Consider the following 27155-nt stretch of genomic DNA (forward strand, 5'->3'; position numbering starts at 1 on the left):
TCTATCTATCTATCTATCTATCTATCTATCTATCTATCTATCTATCTATCTATCTATCTATCTATCTATCTATCTATCTATCTATCTATCTATCTATCTATCTATCTATCTATCTATCTATCTATCTATCTATCTATCTATCTATCTATCTATCTATCTATCTATCTATCTATCTATCTATCTATCTATCTATCTATCTATCTATCTATCTATCTAGTCAAATTGTTACTTGCATATTCTAGTCAAACACGTAACATGCCACAACTCTCGGGCATGTACTCGGTCTATATTTGATAAAATCAGTGTCACACAGTTTTCCATTAGTAGTTTATCGCAGATATATTGTGGTGCTTTTCATCCACACTACTACTGCTGAATAAAATCAGACAGCGTATAAAGTTGTTAGAATAGCTTGTTTTCATGGTACAGTGGTACCTCTGGTCATGACTGTAATTCGTTCCAAAACTCTGGACGCGACCCGAACGTAATTTCCCCATAAGATTATATGTAAATACAATTAATCTGTTCCAGACCATACAAACTGTATGTAAATATATTTTTTAAGCACAAAAATAGTTAATTATACCATAGAATGCACAGTGTAATAGTAAACTAAATGTAAAAACACTGAATAACACTGAGAAAACCTTGAACAACAGAGAACACTAACATTGTAAGAGTTACGAACCACTCGCTGTAAACACGTTTTTATGAGTTTTAAGCACAGGGAAAAAAAATTAAATGCCACTTCTCTTGCGAAACTGTTCAAACCATCCTCTTACTGGCTTTAAATTCCTCGCCTTCGCCACTCGAAGGATTTCTTTTCCAGCAAATCGCCATGAATCTTCCTGGCTTTCTTGCATATGATTGCCTCGCTTATGCTATCCCCTGCAAGTTGCTTCTCATTCAACCACACTAGCAACAGTTTTTCCACCTCTTCCAGCACTTGAGGCCTCTGCTTGGTTAACATTGTAACTACTTTTTCAACATCAGCTGATTTGTTAGGCCCTGTATACGCAAACAAAAGAAAATGGGAAACGGAGAATGGGAAATCATTGGTAAGTACGAACGCGCGTAGGGAAACTGGCCGCCAGTGTTTTTGTTCGCCACCAGAGCGTGTGGTTGTGAACAGATGCAAAATTTTGGCAAAGTTTTTGATCGTAACCCGATTTGTACATGTTCGGAAATGTTCGTGACTAGAGGTTCTACTGTATTTGTTAGCCTTCTCATCTAGAGCATAAAATACATACACATCAATAAAATAACCTATTTATGCAAATAAATACAGTGATAGCATATGGAGTGACTTTTCTAAACAAAAACTTATGAATAGTTAAAAGGTTGTGCTCATTAATAATTTTTTTTTGTTATGCTTTATCTGTAGAATTTCACATAATTGTTCTGATAACTTGTGTAATACATGACAAAAGTGTAGTTGAAGCCTCCAGAAATACCACATAATTGAGACCAGAACTCTTCACTGGCCAGCCCAGAAGAGGCTCACCCTGTCCAGCTTAATCAACACTACTAACAGTAGTCTTCGACCTTGCAGGCCCCAAACATGGGAAGCTGGTAAAATAACAAGAAATATATCAAAAAGTTCCACAAGAAAAAAGGTAACAAAAACATTCTGGACTGTAAACAGAAGAAAACAAAAGGAAGCTTTAAGAATAACGTTTTATTAATACAAAAGTAAAAAATGTAACAAAATGCTCAAAAGAGTTAAGAAACAAAGATTTTGCCTAAAATGGCAGTCCAAGGCGAACAACTCCAAAACACAATTCAAAGATCACAATCCACAGAACAGAAGCAAGAAAAACAGCAAAACAAGAAAATCCAATGAAACGGTAATACTCATACAAGAACTCCTCCACAAATGTAACGACCATCTTCCTCTTCTTTGGTATTAAATAGCCAGAGGTAGAGCTTAGGAGTGGTGGTGTCAGGGTGGCCCTGCCTCCTGGTGCTTCACCCATAATGTACTTGTATATGGCATGGAGGCACACTTAAAATTAAAGGACTTAATTACGACTATAACAAAGATATGAAAAATAATAATTCAAAAACAACAATAAAATATTCAAATTCACACCATTTCCTAACAACAACAGCAAGTTTATTTTGTGGCCAACATTTGTATTATAATTGAATGTGTCACAAATGCATTCTTCCTAGACTCGGTTTCCCTCCCAGGTTTTATATCAAAAGGTAGACTGTTGCTGAAGAATTTCTGCTTTTTTATCTATTTTATTCTTATAATGATTTTGAAAAACTTGGATAACATAAGTAATTTTTATGTACTTTTGTAGCCCCTGCGCCCTTTCGTTTATGCTAAAAGGTAGAGAAAAAGAGATATCTATGGCCTCCTTTGTTTTTTACGGACTAGTGAAGATAATTATCACTAGGCAATGTTTTACTTGATATTGGAGTTCTTAAACATGAGGCCACCTGGTACTTAACTGTACACAGCTAGATGGTAATAATGAAAATATGATGAATCATGCACAGCATTAATAAGGAGTATTTAAGCATGAACAGAACCATTCATATTTTGAGTGAAATTCACCTTGATTAAATAACATCATTTTACTCAGAACTCAATGGGGAACATAGTCTTTATATCCCTATGATATTGTCTGTCAATGTAGATGTTTCCTTCTAATCAAGTCTGTTGTACCATGCATGTGTTTGACTTTGAACAGGAAATTATTATATGAGAGGATTCTTATTTTTTGTATTAATTTATAATTACAGAGATGAAGATTTTTCTGTAAGCTCTGTATTGGCATCTGATGTGATTCATGCAACAAGAAAAGATGTACCCTGCATTTTTAAGGTTTGTATGCTAAGGGTTTCTCATTTGTAAGAATTGGATCTCAGTCAATACAATGAAACTCAGACCTCTGTGAGTAATCAACGTCAGAATTTAAGTAAAAAGGTCATCATTTTTGCTGGTTTCTTGGCTCAATTAAATAATACTGGTTTGTCAATTTGCACTTTATATCTTGAAAATTTCAGTAGATATTTTTGGGAAAGTGTCTTTATGAGATATCTTTTTAGAAAAGTTTGGAATTGGCTCCTATTGCATCAGTGGCATACTTGAGTTTTCCTGAACTATTGCCAAACTAAACTTAACAAACCCCATTCTGGCCCTTTCTGTATCCTGTTGTGTGGCAAAGAGTTTTCAGTCTGATATAACTCCTTGTTGCTCTGAATGCATGCATCACATCAGTAAATCGATTTTTCTTTTCTGGGGAATTTCGGCAAATAAAACCGCTATAATGTATATTTCTGCTCTGTCCGTGCTATTAGCTAATTCAGTCCAAATTTCTGTGTGTCCAGAATAATACATTTGATTTTTTAGTACAGTGATCCTCTTTATTAAAGGGACAATGCTTTGAGACCTTTTAGAGGCATGGCTACCACGGAAGTGATGAGGAGGATGTTGTCTTTTAGGAAGACTTTCGTCCTATCTAAAATGGAAATGGTCCATCTTAGTTGTAAACTGAAAATTAGAAACTACAAAGAGTAGTTCAACTTTTTTTAAAATAAGTGCTTCTGATCTTCAGTGGTGATATCTAAAAAATGAAACTGCACTTTTAATTCACAGTATTGCACTGTAACAATAAACTTCTCTTGTATATTAGTTTCACCATTTTATATTGGGCCCAACATATTGTGTTTGTAGATTTAGAGTAAATGTTATATCAATTTAAACACAGGAGATTTATTTCTTGTTAATTGTTTAATGTATAAATATTTCACTTCATAACTTAGGAACTGGCTAAGTCACTTTCCCAATTTGATAACAGAACAGTCCAGCTTTTTATAAAAAGCGTATGCATTAAGTAATTGTGAATCAACTCTATGTGCTATAAAATGCTCCTCCCACTTGGTGCTTTGTCCTTGTTCAGTTACAGTACACCCTCATTCTGATTGTATCACCTGTGCCAGACCTGTTAGAATTCACTCATCTGAGTTTCTTGCACATATTTTATTTGGTTTTAGCACTTTGAGAATTCATATTATACAATTTCATGCACAACTTTAAGACATTTTATATCTTATACAAAGATATTGTTTGCCTATTTACATCATATCTCTCTATATATAAAAGAAAATCCTGGAATGGAAAGCAAATGCAAGGCTACAATATGTGATAATCTCGAAAGACATTTTAAAGACCCACGAGACCAAGGAGACTTGCCACGGTGCGTCTCACGGGGACCGTAAACATGAGACTTGGTGCCAAGAGATTGTCCCAGGGCCGTGGCAAAAAGGACAGCAGCTGTACAGGCTTTAAAAAGATCGAAGGGCAGCGCGATATCAGCTACCCCAACCGAATGCGAGCAGCGTTATACATCCTGCAAGAAAGAATTCAACCACGCCCGGGGCCAGAAATAAAAGACAGGTATTGCTTTTACAACGTTACGGGAGACCAGGCAGTGAGCCATCATTTAAAACAAGTCAACAGACCTCTAAGCTAGCAGTTGTTGGATTGCTTTTGGCAGGCAAGCATCATGTGCTCCGAACTCTTAAAACAACGACATGCGACAGGCAGAAGAGGCAGCTAGCAAGCAGCAAAAAGACAGCAAATGATCCAAAGGCATATCCTTAGCGTACGTTCAGCCGCAACACCCTTCACAACACGAGCAGTATTATACGTCTGGGAAGAAAGAGATGTAACCACGCGTGGGGCAGGAAATAAAGAAACAAGTATTGTTTTTACAAAAGTTTTGAAAAGTAAAAGTGAAAATAATGCATATGTAACAATTCACAAGAAAATAACAATCTCTTTAAATTTTAGATTGCCTGCCTAAGGTAAAGTCATCCCTGATGAATGGGGACGTGAGAATGAGGGGTTCTTTCATCGGATTAGCGCTATTTCAGATGTGGAATGGCAAAATGGGGGAGGCAGCTTGATGAATGAGGTCTCCAGGACTTAAAACAAATCCAAATCATATTATGTGATATCATCTAATGTGAAATTCTACTCTGTACTTCTAGAATTTTTATTTTTATACTGTATTGAGGATTTATTCTGTTCTATGTATTGTACTGTATTGTATTGACCCCCTTCTTTTTGACACCCATTGCACGCCCAACCTACCTGGAAAGGGGTCTCTCTTTGAACTGCCTTTCCCTAGGTTTCTTCTGTTTTTTCCCTACAAGGGTTTTTTTTTGGGAGTTTTTTCTGGTTTTCTTAGAGGGTCAAGGCTGGGGGGCTGTCAAGAGGCAGGGCCTGTTAAAGCCCATTGCGGCACTTCTTGTGTGATTTTGGGCTATACAAAAAATAAATTGTATTGTATATCCAGTAAACCAAACATAGGGGTTGGCGAGCGAAGCCCCCTAGTATTTATACAAGTTTTACTATAGTTCAGTATCATATGAGGTTACATCAGACCTTTTTTTGTTTGTACTTGAGCAAATATCACCCCCTTATAGTGTATTAATCTCCATGATGTAACTTGAAAATCTGGGTGTCCTGTTTTTAGGTAACTTCTTCTCTTTTGAGTTCTCCTTCAAAGACCTATTCACTGCTAATCTTGGCTGAAAGTGAAGTAGAAAAGAGGAAGTGGGTTGGAATCCTGGAGGGGCTGCAAAATATCTTGAACAAGAACAAACTGAAAAACAGAGTGGTGCATGTCCCACAGGAAGCCTATGATAATACACTGCCTGCAATTAAAACAACATTATCTGCTGCTATTGTAGGTAAGAGACCCCTTTATATTTCTTCATTTAACACCCCATTTGATTTCTCTTGTGATTTTGTGCTTGAAACGACAGGGATGCATTACATTCATCCTGTTGTTTGCCTTTTAAATGTTTAATATATACAATGTTGTGGCCTAATTCATCTTACTTATCATCTTCTACACACCTGTTTACAATTCTATTTTGTGGTGGCAGAGCTTATACCTTCGTGTTGGATTATTGTATTTTATTTTGACTCTGCTTGCTTCTAATGTTTTTTTTTGTTTGATTGTTTTTTTTCTTCTTCTTCTTCTTCTCTTAGACCGGGAGCGCATTGCCCTTGGCACAGAGGAAGGTCTATATGTTGTAGAAGTTACAAGAGATGGTAGGAATACCCTTCTGTTTTCTCAAATACAATATATACTTAATGCATTTTACTTACATTGTTCTTTTAAGGGATACCTATAATTTAGTTAACAATGGGATAGACTACTTGTAGTTAAATGAGATTAAATATTTAATTAGAAACGTGCAAAAACCACTTTAGCCAAAAAAATGGTAAGCCACAGTAAGTGATTTATAGTTGTTTCATAAGAAAATGGTGCTAAACATTCATTAGCAGATTAATTGTTTATACTAAACAAATGCCACTGAACACTAAATACTTTTTGTGGCCATTTTAATATATGTCTTCTAGACCTTGTTAACAGCATCTGTTCATATTACCATATACTGTATCACACCATTTTTTAGCAGTTAATTGATGATAATTAGTGGCACATGACAATTTATAAAATTAGTGAATTAATAGCAATGCATAGTTCTAACATAGTTAGTTTGTAACAGTTTTTTATACTTATTCACTGAAAAACTGGTTCAGCCAAAGCATTTTGGCATATTGCCATTGATTTAGAGAGTCGTACAGATCCATAGTGCACAGAATTTTTCAAACAAAGAGCACTGTGGAACTTGGTGCTTTTTGATGTGTTTTTGTGATTCTGAATGTCATCCTGAGGCATGTACGATATCAAAGTTATTGTTCTGAAGCTTTAAGGAAGGAGTAGTGAACTCATTTACCTTTTTATTTATAGTGATCCCTCCTCCATCGCAGGGGTTGCGATCCAGAACCCCCCGCGAAAAGTGAAAATCCGCGAAGTAAAAACCGTTTGTTTATATGGTTATTTTTATATTGACACATTTGGGTCACAGATTTGCACAGAAACACAGGAGGTTATATAGAGACAGGAACTTTATTCAAACACTGCAAACAAACATTTGTGTCTTTTTCAAAAGTTTAAACATGCTGTGTGATGAGACAGAGATGACAGTGCCGTCTCACAATTAAAAAATGCAAACATATCTTCCTCTTCAAAGGACTGTGCGTCAGGAGCAGAGAATGTCAGAGAGAGAGAGAGAGAAAAGCAAACAATCAAAAATCAATAGGGCTGTTTGGCTTTTAAGTATGCGAAGCACCGCCGGACAAAGCAGCTGCAAGAAAGGGAGCAATGTGAAGGTAGTCTTTCAGCATTTTTTAGAGGAGCGTCCGTATCCTCTAGGCCAGTGTGCGAATAGCCCCTCTGCTCACACCCCCTCCGTCAGGAGCAGAGAATGTCAGAGAGAGTGAGAGAGACCGAGAAAAACAAACAATCAAAAATCAATACGTACCGTTCGAGTTTTTAAGTATGCAAAGCACCTTGCGGGAAGTATATTGCTTGACAGTGCAGCCGCAAGTAAGCCCAGCAAGGAAGGGAGCAATGTGAAAGTAGTCTTTCAGCATTTTTTACACGAGTGTCTGTATCCTCTAGGGGTGCAGCTCCCTTGCTCAAACCCCCTCCATCAGGAGCAGAGAATGTCAGAGCAAGAGAGAGAGAGAGAGAAAAGCAAATAATCAAAAACAATAGGTGCTGTTTGGGCTTTTAAGTATGCGAAGCACCATGCGGGAAGCATATCGCGCAACAAAGCAGCCACAAGTAAGCCCAGCAAGGAAGGGAGCAATGTGAAGATAGTCTTTCAGCGTTTTTTTGAGGAGCGTCCATATCCTCTATGGGTGCGAACAGCCCTCCTGCTCACAGTATATTTGAGGAGTTTTATTTAATATGTAATACATGCTCTGATTGGGTAGCTTCTCAGCCATCTGCCAATAGCATCCCTTGTATGAAATCAACTGGGCAAACCAACTGAGGAAGCATGTACCAGAAATTAAAAGACCCATTGTCCACTGAAACCCACGAACTAGTGAAAAATCCACGATATATATTTAAATATGCTTACATATAAAATCCACGATAGAGTGAAGCCAAGAAAGTCGAAGCGCGATACAGCGAGGGATTACTGTAGTTAAATCATTTATCATTGTAATTATTACAATGTGGGGCTACAGTTTCAGTGTTAAAATTAATTTGTACATGTTTACAATTTATTATATACTTTATAGTTTATGTATAAAAAAATTGTGTTTGATTTTTTTCTATTTAAGACTTTTTTGTATTTACTGTATATGTCACTTAGACTTAAAAGTATAATTTACCTAGTTGTATTTGAGTTGCGTAAAACAAAAAGAAATATCTTAATGGAAAAATTACATCAGATTTTTTTGTTTTTTGCAGTAATAGTACGAGCTGCTGACTGTAAGAGAGTGCACCAGATTGAGCTCATTCCCAAAGAAAAAATAATCATCCTCATATGTGGCCGTAACCGTCATGTGCACTTATACCCATGGTCTACACTGGATGGGCCTGAAACAAATTATGATGTCAAACTTCCTGACACCAAGGGATGTCAGACTCTTACCACAGGTTCCCTCAGGCAAGGTGGACCTACTTGTGTGTTAGTAGCAGTAAAGAGGCAAGTGTTGTGCTATGAGATTACCAGAAGTAAACCTCACCACAAGAAAATAATGGAGTTGAATGCACCTGGAACAATTCAGTGGATGGCCCTGTTCAGGGATCAGCTTTGTGTTGGCTATCCTTCTGGATTCTCATTGCTTAGTCTCCAGGGAGAAGGTTCTATCACAAACTTGGTCAATCCAACTGACAGCTCCTTAGCCTTCCTTAGCCAGCAGACATTGGATGCTCTTTGTGCTGTAGATGTTAGTACCAATGAATACCTTCTCTGCTTTAGCCATCTTGGCATCTATGTGGATTCTCAAGGTCGAAGGACACGAATGCAGGAGCTTATGTGGCCAGCAACTCCGATCGCGTGTAGTAAGTGGTTTTGAAGTTTTTCATTCTGCAATTTAACCAAAGTTTTTGGCTTTATATAAACTTAGACCATTTATTAGCTGACCTAATGGTGGCTTTATGATCTTAGAGTACAAGTAAAGGGTCAAACAAATTCTATTGACTTCATCAAATTAAGTAGCAAATACCAAGAAATGTTTTTTAAACGTCTTTTGGGTACATGGTATTGTTAATGATCATATTTGTAGGTTTATTTTTAGTGTTTAATGTGAATGGCATACTTCAGGTCAGATTATTTCTTTGTTTAATACATTTACATCCTACATTGCTATTAATAAACTAAAAAATGTCAAGATAATCGGGCTTTGCAATGCTGTATGAACATGTAAAACATCGTATTTCAAAGTTAAGAAAGGTATCACATTACTAATATAATATAAACTATCATGTCCACCCATCAGAACCCATTCTAAGTCACATGATAAACTGAAATGCCATGCTGGGTATTGCAGTAATTTTTTGCAGGTCCTGCTGAGAGTGAATTCATACTCTTAGACATGAAATGTATGTTTAGCATGCTGAGTAGTACTTTGTTCTTCAATTCTTCAGTACAGGCAGTTAACATAGTATATGTGAGATACAGGAGCCCTGTATATAGTTGGCTATCACTGGCTTACAGAATGTGCATGAAATTACATTCATATTAAATGACATGTCTTGGTAAATTTAAGAAATCTCAAAATAAAAATTACTAAATTTAAAACCTGTCAATATAGTCACTCCATTCCTGATAGATTTTGGATGTAGAAGTGGATTGTGGCTGTTGCATTCAGTCAGCACTTTGGAGGCATGTAAAAATACAATTAAATAAAACAGTCAAAAATTAAAGTCAAATGAATGCAATTTTTCACAAGAGAAGATGGAAAAGTAAAGCAAATCAGGTCAACTTAAACAGTGACAATCTATAAACTGTAGAAATTATGTGAGTATTTGGGGGGGCGGGAGTGTTTGAAATTAGCCTTTTTCCTACTATAATGTTTTTAAAGCATTTGGTTTAGTTAACACGCCAAAAGCTGCTTCCTCTGTTCACTAGGGTAGTTATTGTCAGAAAAATAGTTTAAACTGTTTCTGTTGTGTCTTTTCCTTTGATGCCAAAATCTCCAATAATTAGACAACTCAAAGAGAGGCAGTGTTTCGTTTGCTTTCTTGTTCCCTATATTGCATGTCCTAAAACCAATTATTGACTACAACACTGGCATGAATTACCTGATGGTGTTCCAAGATTAACACTTTCTAAGCTCTGAAGATGGTCAAAACCATAAAAAAAAATGTAGGTGATTTCAGGATGAGGGGAAAGGTTGAGGAAATAAAACTGATATCTGGCCTAGATTCTAGTGGATAAGGTGTAATTTCACCTACCTTATCTCTGTGGTCTTATCCATAGGCTTTCAGTTACCTTACATCACCTTTTTAAAGCATTCCCGGGCTTGCTTGATCCTCAGTAAATATAGGTTTTCTTATCTCTGCCAGGTTACAGTTCATCCTACCTTACTGTCTACAGTGATTATGGTGTTGATGTCTTTGATGTCACTTCAATGGAGTGGGTTCAAACTATTGCTTTAAGGAAAGTAAGTCATTTTATAATTTGAACCTCTACAGCTAGAGTTCTGATGCTATGTATTAGTTTGGTTTGTGTTTAAGTTTTTTTTTCTAATGGGTTGTTTTGGTGATATGAGCTCATAAGACAAATTGGAACAACCAAAAGGGCAGACAGTAAGTATTCCTATGACAATGAAACTGAAAGCTGAGGCAGAAGGAACATATTTAAAGCATCCTAATGTTGCAAATGATTTCCCACAGATCAGGCCATTAAATGTTGAAGGCACACTAAACATCCTCAGCTGGGAGCAGCCAAGACTGTTATACTTCAGTAACAACTACACTGGTTAGTACTGCATGGTGAATAATATTAAGTTGTCAGAGCATTTTGATACTTCTGGTAACAAGTTAGAGGCTGATATTATTATTTTTTTTCTATTATTGCTTAAGATATTGTTACCATTGTACAAGGCAAATGCCATTCAGTCCACTAGTATTATAGAGTGTAGTTTCATAAAGTTTTTGTTTAGTCTATATGTGTCCTTGATATATTATTTGTCTCTTTTTTCTTATGTTCTTAAATTGAAGACTTTGTCATTTAAAATGACAAATCTGGTACACTGTTGGTATATAGCTTATTAGAGGTCAAGAGAAACAAGTATTTTTTCCCCAAAATATTATGGGTTTTTTTTTTGTTTGTTTTTTGCTTTTTTTGTCAAAAGGTAGAAAGACTTGGTTTTATGAGCAGCATAAACTTCAATATGCAATAAAAAGTAATAGGACCACAAAGCACTTATTCAGATTGCATGAAAATAACATGAGTGTGAAGTTATTTCAAAACTTCACAAAGGAAATATTATCTTTACCTTTATTGTTGCCTTAACAAATTAAGTTTTGCTACCCATCAAGATGTTGCTTTTCTTGTGTTTTCTTTCATGCACTGAATTTTTACAGTACATGGACTGAAGCAAAGATAGATTTTTAAAAATAACCCCTATAGGTGCTGCCTTTTCAATAGTATAATTCACCACAATCCACTACTAAGATTTTAGCAGGTTGTCCCAGAAGTGTATTTTCCTTTAGTTAATCATGTCTTCCCACACAACACTAACAACATTATTTAATAATAAATGCTGCATTTTCTGGGGTTTTAGTGTTACTTTTTTCCTTTTAGTAACAATACCATTTTTAATTTTACTATAAACTGTTCTTTACATATAATTAATATTATTTTCTACACAGGTAGGAAAATCAAGCATATATTTGATAGTTGCAGTCCTTTGTAAATAGAACATCATTTATGTCTGATATTTTGAAAACTTCCTTCCTTTGTCCTCTTTTACCACCGTTACAATTTTGGGAGCAATTTTAAGGAATTGCTAAATGTTTTGTGTAGAAACTGCTGAACTGGCCATTCCAGAAACCTGCGACAACAGTAAGAAGCAAATGGTACGCACTCGAAGCAAAAGAAAGTTTGTATTTAAGGCACCACTGGAGGAAAAGATGCAGCAAAGATGGTGAGTTGATAAAGCTGCAAATGTATCTAATGCTAGTTTTATCTGTTGCAGCTAATACTATGCCACTAAATTACTTATCTGCCTGGCATAACAGTAATATGTTTTTTGAACAGAGTTAACAGATGCATCTTCACAAGACACAGAAGAAACAATATCGCATTAGACAAAAGTTAATGAACATGATACAGGTAGAAGTACAAATGTAGTATTGGCAGATGCTAGGAGTAAAACAATGGAGAAGAAAGCTCTACATAAAAATAATTTAGTTTAAACAGCAGTTAATGTGATACAGTAAAGCATGGTCAAGGCATTTTCTGGCAACTCAGGAATAACAGTTCTAGTATGCAAGAGAGGAAAGTTGAGTCTTCTTCCATCATGTATATATCTGTACTAAAAAGGTTCACCAGTGCCATAATAAAGTATATTTTGCTGTTGATATGGATCTTTTTACTTAAGCACAAATTGGTTAGGAGAAGAAACAAGAAAATTGTATAACAAGAAAGAAACGGGAAATAGTAAATGGCACCACCAGTCTCAGTAAGCTGAAAATTAAATTCTTTGACATAAGTATCATTAACTTAAACAGACATGTTAAGAAGAACAAAACTTCCTGTAGCGCAGATTCAGATTTTTTACATGTACATATATTCTGAATATTCACAAAATCACAAAGCCTATAAAAATAACCAAAATTAATATTTTTCCTCCCAGTCTCTGCTCTTCAACATTTAATTTTTGGCTGTTATTTGATTTTGCCGTTAAAGGAGCTATATGAAACATACTGTATGTTCACATTCATTGTAGTGGTAGAGTATTACTTTTAAGTCAAATGCTGTGGTTATGTAATCACATAATCGGCATAGTAACGATAAAGCTGTAATATATCACATAATTATATTGTACATTTCATAATTTTGTATTTTTATGGTTTATGAAACCAATAATTAATTATAAAACTAAAAAACATCATAGATTTAGGTTTCTTTCATGCAGATAACTGTGTATCTGCATACACTAAAATCTTAATTTAACCCACCTCACTTTAGCAGAAGTAAAATGCGAAGGACAAAAATAAAAGGGTATGATTTTGCTCTTAAACATTAAACAAAATTGGACTGCAACTCCAACTACAGATAATTAGCAGTTACTCACTAGTCACATTAGGACAAATATTTTTATCTTTGTGATGGCCTTAAATGCTAGTGCTCTGCTAGTTTCTCTTATACTTTCATTTAGTGATTGAAGTGCACCAGAAGCAACTGAATTAGATAACCTCAGTCTCTTGCTCAGAGGTGACATTTTCCATATCATGTTTGCGTTTCTGTGCATGTCTGCAGGACTGTAGCAAAAGAATGTGCTTAAATGCATTTGCAGCTTGATAGCTTGGAAAAATAGCATTGTAGCACAGTTCCTATTAATAAGTCATCTGCTGTAATCTCTCCAACTATGGAAAAACTTAGTATGTCACATCTTCTTGGGTCAGTGGAGTTGCTAGGTTTTTTTCCTGCAGTATGTAAAATACTGTGTACATGCTAGCTTCTTCCATCGTGCTGTGACCAGAATGAAGACCTATTTGGCCATCACCACTACCTTATAACAGAAAGACCTAGTAACTCCAAAAATTAAAAAAAAAAAAAAAAAAATCAATTTTGAAAAAAATGGAAGTTAGTAGGTTTTTACATTGCGCGCGAGTAATATTGCAAGATATACTGAACCCTGCCTCCTTCTGGTAGTTTGATTAACAGTTTAAATAGTTAATCATGCTACACTCTCTACATCACCCTCATAAGTGCTAATTAATTTATTTTAGTTTATTCCCCTAATGCACATTTCAATTAGGCCATTGTTACAATATGTAAATTTTCTTTCCGCTTTCACTCGTAGCCTTCTTTTACAAAATAATAACACAACAGCAAATTGTAAACAGTTACCACACATGTAGTGTGACAGCTCCAAAAACTTGGTCATAGCCCTCTGCAGCTCCCTGCAGTTTACTGCAGCAAAATCAAACTGGTTAATTATATCATAGTTGTTTTATTTTTCAACAACCAGTGAGCACTCAAACTGAAATACAATGTATACAGTTCCCAGAGCAAAGGTAACTATATGAATAAAGATAAAACCAAGTGTTTTGCACTTTGCAAATGGAGGTGAGCTTATCAGAGTTTGAGCCTGCACATGTCTGCACAGGAGAGCATAAGCTATGGCAAAGGCAGTGAGTGCTTACTTCTTTACGTTGTGGTTTGTTTACATTTGTAAAGCTCCACTTCTTATTCCAACATGTGCTACATTGATTGACTGCCAAAATGAGGCGACTTAATAGTATTTTCATGAATCTCACAATATGAAATTTGGAACAACAATGAAAAATTGTAAGAGAATCATGTAGTCACCCTGAGATTTCTAGTCATGTAACTTGATGTTTTCAGATGTATTGAGACTCAGCAACTGCAGTAATTAAATGAGACATGCTGTAATGCAACATTGGCTTTATAATCTCAGGGTACTACAGACTTATTATAAATACAGTTTAGTTTCAATTTAAAGCATGGTAACATGCAACTAAAATGCTGAAAATCCTATGTAATAATGTGCATAGATATTTACACTAGATTTTTAACACTAATTAAAGTGCTTCATTTAGTAAAAGTTTTTCTTTTACTTTAGTAAAAGATTCCATTGTCCTAATAAAAAGCAAAAAGATAAATTTGATTCCAGCAGAATTGGTCTAACAGTGATGACAGCACATTCACTCCAAGGTAGCACAGTGGATACCACAGGGTGCTAACAAGAGGCACAAAGCTTAAAGGATATGATATCAAACAAACAAAACCATTGCTACACTTAGTATTAGCTCTTAATAAGTATATGCTAGGCTAAAAAAAAGGTTCCTCAGCCATGAAATGGAGACTGAATTGACCTCTCTAATATTGCTTTTATTGCAATGTAAACTATTTCAGAATTTGGTGGCCTCAGACCTAAAATTTCTGCATATTATACTAGAGTTATTTTTCTTCTGTGTCTTTGGGATTTCTAAACAGTATTGCTAAAAATATTGACTTATTCCTAATAATGTTTCCTTCACTTTATGTGTAAAAAAAAGTTTGAGTATTTGTTAGAAGCTGAAATGTTTTCATATGTTGTTGTTAACTCTGACAAGCATTTTGTTCCCCGTTAGTAACATTTTCTTAATTTACATATGAGTGCAATACCTATAAATATTAACTTCTCTCTTAAAACTAACAATATATACATGATTCATGTGCCTATGGTAAGCATCATCTGTATGCATCTGTTCATGTCTTTATGCTGAAATTTTCAGGGAGATGCTAAAGGACCCAGAAATGAGGTCTAGGATGATCTCCAATCCAACAAACTTCAACCATGTGGCTCATATGGGACCAGGTGATGGAATGCAAGTTCTTATGGATCTACCTTTGGTAAGGCCTGGGAAATTACATGCTGGACAAAGTTCATGGGCAGTAGGACTAGCCAATAAAAAGCCACTTTATTTGAATGTAATCGTCTTATGATCCTATTTGGAGGATTCTTATTTCCTTATAGTGGGTCTCTTATTGTGGCATAAATCATTTGTCTGGAGGGCTTTCCTGCAAAAAATAAAATAAATCTTACCACTACAGGTCTAGCACTTTGATGTTACTTTTTTGTGTCTTTTCTTTGGAATTAACTAGTATCTCTCGTTGCTTTCTTCCCTTTTTCTTTCTTTCTTTGTATGTTTCTCTGTTTCTGGTGATGTAGCAGAATGAATTTCCTTCCCCCTCATCCTCTCGACACCATGCTTTGATATCTCCTCCAACCAACTTTGAGCACGTCTATCACATGAGCCCTATTTCTGCAGAAATCTATCTCCAGAAAGACCATTCCTCACTGCAAGGCCTCTCACCGCTCTCTTCCTCCTCCTCTCCCTCCACCACTTCCTTAGCAAGGGTAGGAATAGCTGTCCCACACTTCCTCCCCCTCCACCTATGTCCTGCCTGCTGGATGTGCCTAGTTTCTCCTAGTTTTGTTTCCTTTATTTCTTTTTTCTTCTGTAACTATCAAAGCAGCCTAATATTGTGGTGGTTTCTTTTTGCGGTATTTTTCTGCTTCTAGCCGAAAACCAGTTGCTACATTAGTAAAACAGATAACTTTTTAAAGTGTACTTTTAAGGACAACAAAACACTGACCAAAGGGAGCAATGTGTTTTAAAGAAAATGTTTACAATGTAAAAAAGAAAAAACAAGATCTCCAATTATAGTATCGTTCACTGGCACATACGTGTTTGCTAGGTGGTGTCTGAAATGGGTTGAGTGATATAAATAATAAAATCCAATCAAATTTCCTGGTATTTGTCCACTTAGACACTCTTCTCTAATTAAAGCAATTTCAAAGCCCTCTTCTACTTCATTATTCTCTGCTGAAAGAACTGTGGAGACTTTCTGACAGTCTTTAGGGAGCAATGATAGTCACATATCAGCAGAGATATCAACAAGGTTAGCCAAACTGTCTACCAGACAAATAAAAGATAGTTGATCTAACTTTTGCATATGAATTTTTCATATTCCTCATTTCTCTTTTGGTTTTTACATGCAATATAGAGTGTTTTGCCTACAACTCAAGATGATCAGTCCAGAGATAGACCAAGACCCATGTCATCTGCTAGTATCACTCGACAGCATCAACAGAGGAGTAAAAGTTACATCACACGAACAGCATCGGGTATGTTTTCCGCTGTCGTCAGTTGTGACAAAGTATTGTACAGTGAGTAAATTTGACTTTAATGAGGACTATTCAATACAAACTTTTGAGCATCACTAACATTTTTATAAATAGTACTGTATAAAATATCATTCATTTTTATGGGTAATGATTGTAGATGGACTGGATAAATCAGAAGATTAATGATCTCTTTGCAACATAACATTAAGTATTATATCCTACAAAAGTACAGTATATATCACAATGTACATAGTCTATATTATTAAGGTTTTTTATTCTCGATTGTTATTTGGATTTATATTAGAATACACTGGACTTAAAATTAATAGTCTTTAAGTTTAAGAGTCAGTAAAATCAACAAGTACATCACAACACTTAAATAACATCAAAGTAAGTTAAAGTAAATACTTAAAATAATTGTCTAGTTAGAAAGAACAGATTTATGTTATAGTTATGAAGTTAGCCAAAACAGGCACACTGAGCCTCTGAACTGTAGCATGCCAAGATTGTCCTACTTCTGGAGAAACAGCAACAACATTCACACTTTAGCACCTGAATGACAATTAAGGCCTGTTTTGATATCAGATGTCTGCAGATAGAACACTAACAGATCGGCCACATTAGAGCCTCAATTTCAACATAAGTTATGCTGGATGGAATTAGTTGGACTGGGCAAAGAACAGAAAAAACACACACACCCGGACTCAAATTAAGGTTTATGGGCGTATCCCGTGAGTAACTTGGTTGCCGCAAGACTTCTTGAAAAAAGTATGCACTAACATATCAAAGCAAATTGCTTCAGTTTTGCATCCTAAGGGAGGCCGCAAAAATACTGACTTCTTGTAAAAACACAAGACATTCTTGCTACTTGTTGTTGCAGTTTTTTTTTTTTTTTGTTTGTTTATTGAAATGTTATGTGTTTACATAAGAAAATGAACAGTTACTGCCAAGATAACTAGCTTTAAAAACAATTTTCTTTTGTGTCCTGAGACAATGGCTCAGTACCACTGATCAGTTGATATTATCAAAATGTTGCTCAGTCATAAACTTAACCACCAATGAATAACAAATAGTCTTGTTTTAAAAAAAAAACCTGATGAGTTTAGTCAAGCAAACTAATTCTGAAAAGTGCCTTTTTTTGTTAAATTTTCCTTCTTAAATGCAAATATTATATTTGTGTGGTTTATACTTGATCATGTACTGTACTTACCAAGAAACATAGTCTTGTTGGCTTGTTTTGCTTGATTCAATATTAAAGAAAGTCTTGAAAGTTTTATAACCACAGTACCTTACCACAATTATAGCTGTCCATAATTTAATCAGCCATCCGTCCATTTTTCTAACCTGGTGATTCAATTTGGGGCATTGGAGGCCAGTGCCAATTCTGGGTGCTAAATAGGATACTACCCAGTATCCCAGGATGGAGGATCTAGTCAGCAAGGCACACACGTATAATCCCATTGACACTTCTGCTTTGTCAGAAGTCTTTACAGTTATATTCCAAAAACTACCATAAACAATATGTTTTGAAAACACACAAGAATACTGTTCAAAGCAACATAATAAGAATTACAGCTTTTACTCTTGAACTCAGGAATCAGATCAGATGGTGTTTATTGGAATCAACAATAGAATTTTATGACTTAGCTGTTTCCTTCTGTTAAGAACCTGGTCTGATCTGGTAGAACCTCAATGAGAAGATGGTGATGTTTCAGTCAGTAATTAGTTTCGACCTGTGACAACATGGTGATTTCAAAACTATAGTCAAATTTTTGTAGCTGTATTTGTCCTCTATTAATATACAAGGCTGTTTGGTTTTGGTTAGTATGGTGTGGCACTTGGCTTTTTAAGAAAATGGATTAGTGAGTGTATTGGACCAAAAATGAAGTGGAAACACATATTGACAGTGTTTAACTTTGCTTAGAAACTTTGATCTATAATAAAGTGAAGCATACAGGCAAATATCAGATGTCAAGAGAAACAGAAATCCTGTGCATTATAAAGTTGTGCCAAAAAAAAGTTAATTTTTAACAGGATAGTTTTCTTTGTTTGCATGTTTGTTTTTATTTAAAAAATAAAGCAAAAACTAAATCCTCTGTATCTTCTATCTGTGAAGCTAATCAAATTATCAGTTATTTTTGATAAATTTTTTACAAGTAGTGCTGTGTTGGCTGGGATTGGCTCCAGCAGACCCCCGTGACCCTGTGTTCGGATTCAGCGGGTTGGAAAATGGATGGATGGATGCCTGCTCATATTGGACAATACATGACAGGCCCATACGAGATAGGGGTGGTGGGGCAGGGCCCAATATGTTGTTCTATATATATATATATATATATATATATAATATTTTTTGGGTTTTTTTTGTAAATTCCACATGGTCTTCCCTTCAAATGACGTGAAACCTCACAGAGGAAAACCATCCCCACCCCCCTTTTATCTTCAACTGGTGCAGAACTGGTGTATTTAAATCATATTTAAAGAGCATCACTTTTATTTAGCCTTCCTTGTTTTTCTTTAATCTTTAAGTACTATCATTAAGTACTTTAAAATTTGTCTGCTAGAACTGATCTCATTTAGGTTTATATTTCGGTTAACATAGTACAGTGTAGGTTGGCAACTTGTTCATTAAACTGCATGCAAATTTCATGATGATTTAATATAATACAGCGTCACTGTAAAAAAGAAAGAAAGCTGTTCATTTTTGTTTTATTAGTGTGTAAGCTGCAATAATGTGTAAACCTGAAACTGTTAGGAAGCATTTACATTTCTCTATTTTTTTGCACATTATATTTGGTGCTTAAGAGTTATGTGGTAAGCAAAACTAGAAAACCATACCATTTCAACTTTTTTGATTACTGTTTCCATTTCTGTTCTGAGTAGTGCATTGGATCGCTAAGGCTCACCATGTTTGCCCATTCTAATTTTAAAAGTATAAAACTATAAGAATTTAGAATCGGGTATGATGTCAGTTGGCATCATATTTAGGTTAAGTCTATTTTTAGTCACTGTACAATACTGTGTTCCGGAGTTCTTTAGAAGAATTATTAGATACCTAATTTAATATAAACAATTACTCTCACAATTGTCTTTTGAGTAGTAAAATGTAACTTACAAAGTTGTATGAAGTAGAAATCACTATTTTAGAAAAACATACGAATGTTTTGTCTGTTATATTTATTGGCATGAATAAACGTCTACTGTATAAGAAAAGCTTACATGAATATGTTGACTGTCTGTTTTGACTGTCAACCAGGATATCCAAGTTAATTATTTGTTGTCTTTAATTTCTCTCTCAGGGGGTACAGATTTTAGCAGCTCAGCATCATCACGCAACATCTCAGATCCTGACCAAGATTTTGAAAAAGAGGTAAATATCAAACTGCTCTTCTCTTCTTTTTTTTCCATTCATTTTTTTTTCATCATTCTATGTGTGTGTGTGTGTGTGTGTATATATACAGTTAGGTCCATAAATATTTGGACTTTTTTCCTAATTTTGGTTCTGTACATTACCACAATGAATTTTAAATGAAACAACTCAGATGCAGTTGAAGTGCAGACTTTCAGCTTTAATTCAGTGGGGCGAACAAAACGATTGCATAAAAATGTGAGGCAACTAAAGCATTTTTTTAACACAATCCCTTCATTTCAGGGGCTCAAAAGTAATTGGACAATTGACTCAAAGGCTATTTCATGGGCAGGTGTGGGCAAGTCCGTCGTTATGTCATTATCAGTTAAGCAGATAAAAGGCCTGCAGTTGATTTGAGGTGTGGTGCTTGCATGTGGAAGATTTTGCTGTGAACAGACAACGTGTGGTCAAAGGAGCTCTCCGTGCAGGTGAAAGAAGCCATCCTTAAGCTGCGAAAACAGAAAAAACCCATCCGAGAAATTGCTACCATATTATGAGTGGCAAAATCTACAGTTTGGTACATCCTGAGAAAGAAAGCAAGCACTGGTGAACTCAGCAACGCAAAAAGACCTGGACGTCCACAGAAGACAACAGTGGTGGATGATCGCAGAATCATTTCCATGGTGAAGAGAAACCCCTTCACAACAGCCAACCAAGTGAACAACACTCTCCAGGGGGTAAGCATATCAATATCCAAGTCTACCATAAAGAGAAGACTGCATGAAAGTAAATGCAGAGGGTGCACTGCAAGTTGCAACCCACTCATAAGCCTCAAGAATAGAAAGGCTAGATTGGACTTTGCTAAAGAACATCTAAAAAAGCCAGCACAGTTCTGGAAAAACATTCTTTGGACAGATGAAACCAAGATCAACCTCTCCCAGAATAATGTTAAGAAAAAAGTATGGAGAAGGTGTGGAACAGCTCATTATCCAAAGCATACCACATCATCTGTTAAACACGGTGGAGGCAGTGTGATGGCTTGGGCGTGCATGGCTGCCAGTGGCACTGGGACACTAGTGTTTATTGATGATGTGACACAGGACAGAAGCAGCCGAATGAATTCTGAGGTGTTCAGAGACATACTGTCTGCTCAAATCCAGCTAAATGCAGTCAAATTGATTGGGTGGCAATCAATTGGACAGATGGACAGTGACCCAAAACCTACAGCCAAAGCAACCCAGGAGTTTATTAAAGCAAAGAAGTGGAAAATTCTTGAATGGACAAGTCAGTCACCTGATCTTAACCCAATTTAGCATGCATTTCACTTGTTGAAGACTAAACTTCAGACAGAAAGGCCCACAAACAAACAGCAACTGAAAGCCGTTGCAGTAAAGGCCTGGCAGAGCATTAAAAAGGAGGAAACCCAGCATCTGATGATGTCCATGAGTTCAAGACTTCAGGCTGTCATTGCCAGCAAAGGGTTTTCAACCAAGTATTAAAAATGAACATTTTATTTCCAGTTATTTAATTTGTCCAATTACTTTTGAGCCCCTGAAATGAAGGGATTGTGTTAAAAAAATGCTTTAGTTGCCTCACATTTTTATGCAATCGTTTTGTTCACCCCACTGAATTAAAGCTGAAAGTCTGCACTTCAACTGCATCTCAGTTGTTTCATTTAAAATTCATTGTGGTAATGTACAGAACCAAAATTAGAAAAAAGTTGTCTCTGTCCAAATATTTATGGACCTGTGTATACAGGTGCTGGTCATAAAATTAGAATATCATGACAAAGTTGATTTATTTCAGTAATTACATTCAAAAAGTGAAACTTGTATATTAGATTCATTCATTACACACAGACTGATGTATTTCAAATGTTTATTTCTTTTAATTTTGATGATTATAACTGACAACTAATGAAAGTCCCAAATTCAGTATCTCAGAAAAATGGAATATTGTGAAAAGGTTCAATATTGAAGACACCTGGTGCCACACTCTAATCAGCTAATTAACTCAAAACACCTGCAAAAGCCTTTAAATGGTCTCTCAGTCTAGTTCTGTAGGCTACACAATCATGGGGAAGACTGCTGACTTGACAGTTGTCCAAAAGACGACCATTGACACCTTGCACAAGGAGGGCAAGACACAAAAGGGCATTGCTAAAGAGGCTGGCTGTTCACAGAGCTCTGTGTCCAAGCACATTAATAGAGAGGCGAAGGGAAGGACAAGATGTGGTAGAAAAAAGTGAACAAGCAATAGGGATAACCGCACCCTGGAGAGGATTGTGAAACAAAACCCATTCAAAAATCTGGGGGAGATTCACAAAGAGTGGACTGCAGCTGGAGTGAGTGCTTCAAGAACCACCACGCACAGACGTATGCAAGACATGGGTTTCAGCTGTTGCATTCCTTGTGTCAAGCCACTCTTGAACAAGAGACAGCGTCAGACTAAAGACAAAAAGGACTGGACTGCTGCTGAGTGGTCCAAAGTTAGGTTCTCTGATGAAAGTAAATTTTGCATTTCCTTTGGAAATCAAGGTCCCAGAGTCTGGAGGAAGAGAGGTAGAGGCACAGAATCCACGTTGCGTGAGGTCCAGTGTAAAGTTTCCACAGTCAGTGATGGTTTGGGATGCCATGTCATCTGCTGGTGTTGGTCCATTGTGTTTTCTGAGGTCCAAGGTCAACGTAGCCATCTACCAGGAAGTTTTAGAGCACTTCATGCTTCCTGCTGCTGCCTAACTTTATGGAGATGCAGATTTCATTTTCCAACAGGACCTGGCACCTGCACACAGTGCCAAAGCTACCAGTACCTGGTTTAAGGACCATGGTATCCCTGTTCTTGATTGGCCAGCAAACTCGCCTGACCATAACCCCATAGAAAATCTATGGGGTATTGTGAAGAGGAAGATGCAGTACGCCAGACCCAACAATTCAGAAGAGCTGAAGGCCATTATCAGAGCAACATGGGCTCTCATAACACCTGAGCAGTGCCACAGACTGATCGACTCCATGCCACGCCGCATTGCTGCAGTAATCCAGGCCAAAGGAACCCTAACTAAATATTGAGTGCTGTACATGCTCATACTTTTCATGTTCATACCTTTCAGTTGGCCAACATTTCTAAAAATCCTGTTTTTGTATTGGTCTTAATTGATATTCTAATTTTCCGAGATACTGAATTTGGGACTTTCATTAGTTGTCAGTTATAATCATCAACATTAAAAGAAATTAACATTTGAAATACATCAGTCTGTGTGTAATGAATGAATCTAATATACAACTTTCACTTTTTGAATGGAATTACTGAAATAAATCATCTTTGTCATGATATTCTAATTTTATGACCAGCACCTCTATATATATATATATATATATATATATATATATATATATCTATAATAATAAAAGGCAAAGCCCTCACTGACTGACTCACTCACTGACTGACTGACTCATCACTAATTCTCCAACTTCCCGTGTAGGTGGAAGGCTGAAATTTGGCAAGCTCATTCCTTACAGCTTACTTACAAAAGTTAGGCAGGTTTCATTTCGAAATTCAAAGCGTAATGGTCATAACTGGAACATATTTTTTGTCCATATACTGTAATGGAGGAGGCGGAGTCACGTATCGCGTCATCACGCCTCCTACGTAATCACGTGAACTAAAAACAAGGAAGAGATTTACAGCACGAGTCACACGCGGAAACGAAGGTAAATGACGTTAATTTTTGACTGTCTTTTAATACTGTGTAAGCATACATATTAAAACATGTGCAATTAAACGTGTGCATTTACGGGGTGATTTCTCAGGCTTAAAAGCTCACCTTTTATCAAACGCGGGAACAAAGGTAACTGACGTTGTTCACTGTCTTTTAATACTGTGTAACCATACATATTAACACATGTGCAATTAAACGTGTGCATTTACGGGGTGATTTCTCAGGCTTAAAAGCTCGCCTTTTACTAAAAAGGTAAATGCAAAACTATTTTCAATCAGTTTATTGAAACGCTCCCGTTAAGGATTGCAATAACATATTCGCGAGATAAAAGAACGAAGTAGGGGGAAATGGAGGAAGAGCCGCAAACAGCGCACAGCAAAAAATTAATTAAACAATTGAGAACGGAGCGAGTTAAGCATACAAGCATGTTCATAAGGGAAACAAAGCACGGTGTAAAACGTAAGTTTAAATTAAGTTTATAGAAACGCTCCCGCTGCGGATTGCAATAACATATTCGCGAGATAAAAGTTTAATGAGAAGACACAAGGTATAAACGAACCACACGCCGTGGCGCAACGTTAGGGGCAACAGTTTCAACCATTCTATGATCTGCTTCTCGCAACTGAAAGACGGCACATGGCGGATGTTAGCCGACTTGCTGACCGCAACGTTAGGGGCTTCAACTATGGCGCTGACGCCACATCTCAGTGCCAACACTTTGCACACTCTACTTAAAAGACACGCCCTCCTCACTGGACAGTTAAAAAGACCAATCAAACTAACGATGACATCAAGTATTACCCAATCAAAAGTAGGAAAGGAGGCATCTTCATAAAATGCGTGTGGGATGATTTGCATGAGACGCTGTTTTAAAAAAAAAATTATAAAAAAAATACGGGATAAATCCCGTCCAGTATTGATTCAAAACGGGACGCGCAATTTCATTCTCAAACGCGGCACGATTCCGTATTTTAAAGGACGGGTGGCAACCCTACAGTGCCAGGTAGCCACCCATACAATCACATTGTGATTCAGGCTAGGAATGCAATGAATGTAATTACCCCGATCTACATACAAGGCGAAAGTCTTGCAACATTCAAAGATGATGGTTTGGGATAAGTACACCATACAACATAAAAGAGCTTATGAAGCCTTGAACCGAAAAAAGCAAGATCTCACAGATCGTAAAAAAAAAAATAGGAGGTAATGTCGTTTTACTCGCTGTAGATTTTAGTCAAACATTACCAGTTATTCCACGAGGGAGACCAGCAGATCAACTCAACGCGTGTTTAAAATCCATGCTTCTCCCACGCTCGGTTATGTGTCGCGTGTTCTCGGGTAGGTGCACCAAAAAATGTATACATTTAAGCATGTAATGGGCAAACAAAAAATGAGGTATACCCGAAGGCACTGCAGTAGTACTTAATGTAACTTTACTTCTTAAATGTTAATGTTTTACTGTTTAATAATTTATACGCTTCTTATATGTTGTTCAAATTCTTTTATCAAAATACCACTGACAGCGCAATGCACGATAACATGGAGTGAATACACCATACGCATCCGCCCACGGCTGCCCTGCTGTGTGCAGATAGGAGTTGATTCTACAATAAAATAAAATAAACATAAAAACAGTAAAACAATCATCACCCATAAAGCGGATAGTAGACGTGACGTACTATATGTGTACCACATTTCAAGTGTATAGGTGAAACGGTTTGCGAGCTACAGGTCATTTAAAATCCTGGACAGACACACAAATTGCCACGGTAGCAAATTACAGAAGAAGATTTTACTGTTTAATAATTTATATTTATATGAAATGTGCTTCTTATATATTACTTCATATTCTCATATGATAATGATGTTAATGTTTATATTGATTTCTGTGTTATTAAAACTGCATGTATGTGTGTATATGTATATATATATATATATATATATATATATATATATACTAGCAAAATACCCGCGCTTCGCAGCGGAGAAGTAGTGTGTTAAAGAGGTTATGAAAAAAAAAGGAAACATTTTAAAAATAACGTAACATGATTGTCAATGAAAGCCCGTTTCAGTCAGTAAGTCTTATGTGTGTGTTTATGTATGTGTGTATATATATGTAGATGTGTATATGTAGATATGTATATATATGTATATGTATATAAATGTTTATGTGTGTGTGTATATTATATATATTATATATATATATATATATATATATATATATATATATATATATATATATATATATAAAAGACAGCAACAGTTATAACAATGACAACACAATTACATTGACAATCATGTTACGTTATTTTTAAAATGTTTCCTTTTTTTTTCATAACCTCTTTAACACACTACTTCTCCGCTGCGAAGCGCAGGTATTTTGCTAATATATATATATATATATATATATATATATAATATATATATATATATATATATAATAATAATAATAATAATATACAGTGCATCCGGAAAGTATTCACAGCGCATCACTTTTTCCACATTTTGTTATGTTACAGTCTTATTCCAAAATGGATTAAATTCATTTTTTTCCTCAGAATTCTACACACAACACCCCATAATGACAACGTGAAAAAAGTTTACTTGATATTTTTGCAAATTCATTAAAAATAAAAAAATTGAGAAAGCACATGTACATAAGTATTCACAGCCTTTGCCATGAAGCTCAAAATTGAGCTCAGGTGCATCCTGTTTCCCCTGATCATCCTTGAGATGTTTCTGCAGCTTCATTGGAGTCCAAATTAGTCAAAATTAGTATTTTGACTGTATATGCAACCGTTTAAGATTTAAGTTGAATAATGGACACAAAAGCAAAATTCATCACTCCAAATTCCTACCACTTTTAGGAAAAAAATGTAAAATAGCTGAGCAGTAAAACATCTTGGATCCAGTTTATTGATATTTCTCAGGGGAAGAGACACAAAAGTTGGATTACTCTGAAATCTCTAAGCATATGAACATGGGAGTTCCTGGAGACATGAATGTTGATTCTGATTTTTTTCCTTCATGAGTTCTTTCAGCTTAAATACAGCTTGCTCAAAAAACGGAGTTTTGACATCATTGTCCTAATTCTTCTGAATGGAGGATGCTTGTATACACACAACCACCAAGTTGTGCACATGCTAGAAGAAAACAACTGATGAATTCCTTATGATAACTGGGGACACTCTTTGCGTTCATGTGTTTCTAGCCCACTTAACTTAAAATATGCCATTAAATGTGTTTTTTCTTGGCACCTGTAATAGATTTTTACTTTTTAGTTTCATTTGGATTCAGTATAGTTGCTACTTTGTAACTTTTTTAATGGTTTTTTCAGGTAAATTTTACTTTTTTTTGTCATTAACTATTGAAGCTACTATAAG

General features: G+C 35.9%; 1 protein-coding gene across 1 annotated transcript in view; it reads left to right on the top strand.

Moving 5' to 3' along the window:
* The window catches only part of cdc42bpb (CDC42 binding protein kinase beta (DMPK-like)), a 227351-nt gene that overhangs the window by 197306 nt on the left and 2890 nt on the right, over positions 1-27155 (top strand). Inside the window, 11 exon segments of the mRNA XM_051919892.1 lie at positions 2755-2836; positions 5496-5712; positions 6017-6079; positions 8301-8897; positions 10404-10501; positions 10734-10818; positions 11869-11989; positions 15312-15429; positions 15749-15937; positions 16588-16708; positions 20008-20078. Coding sequence (XP_051775852.1) covers positions 2755-2836; positions 5496-5712; positions 6017-6079; positions 8301-8897; positions 10404-10501; positions 10734-10818; positions 11869-11989; positions 15312-15429; positions 15749-15937; positions 16588-16708; positions 20008-20078 — 1762 coding nt within the window.

This window comes from Erpetoichthys calabaricus, chromosome 16, assembly GCF_900747795.2.
Source record: "Erpetoichthys calabaricus chromosome 16, fErpCal1.3, whole genome shotgun sequence".
In the NCBI taxonomy this organism is placed as follows: Eukaryota; Metazoa; Chordata; class Cladistia; order Polypteriformes; family Polypteridae; genus Erpetoichthys; species Erpetoichthys calabaricus.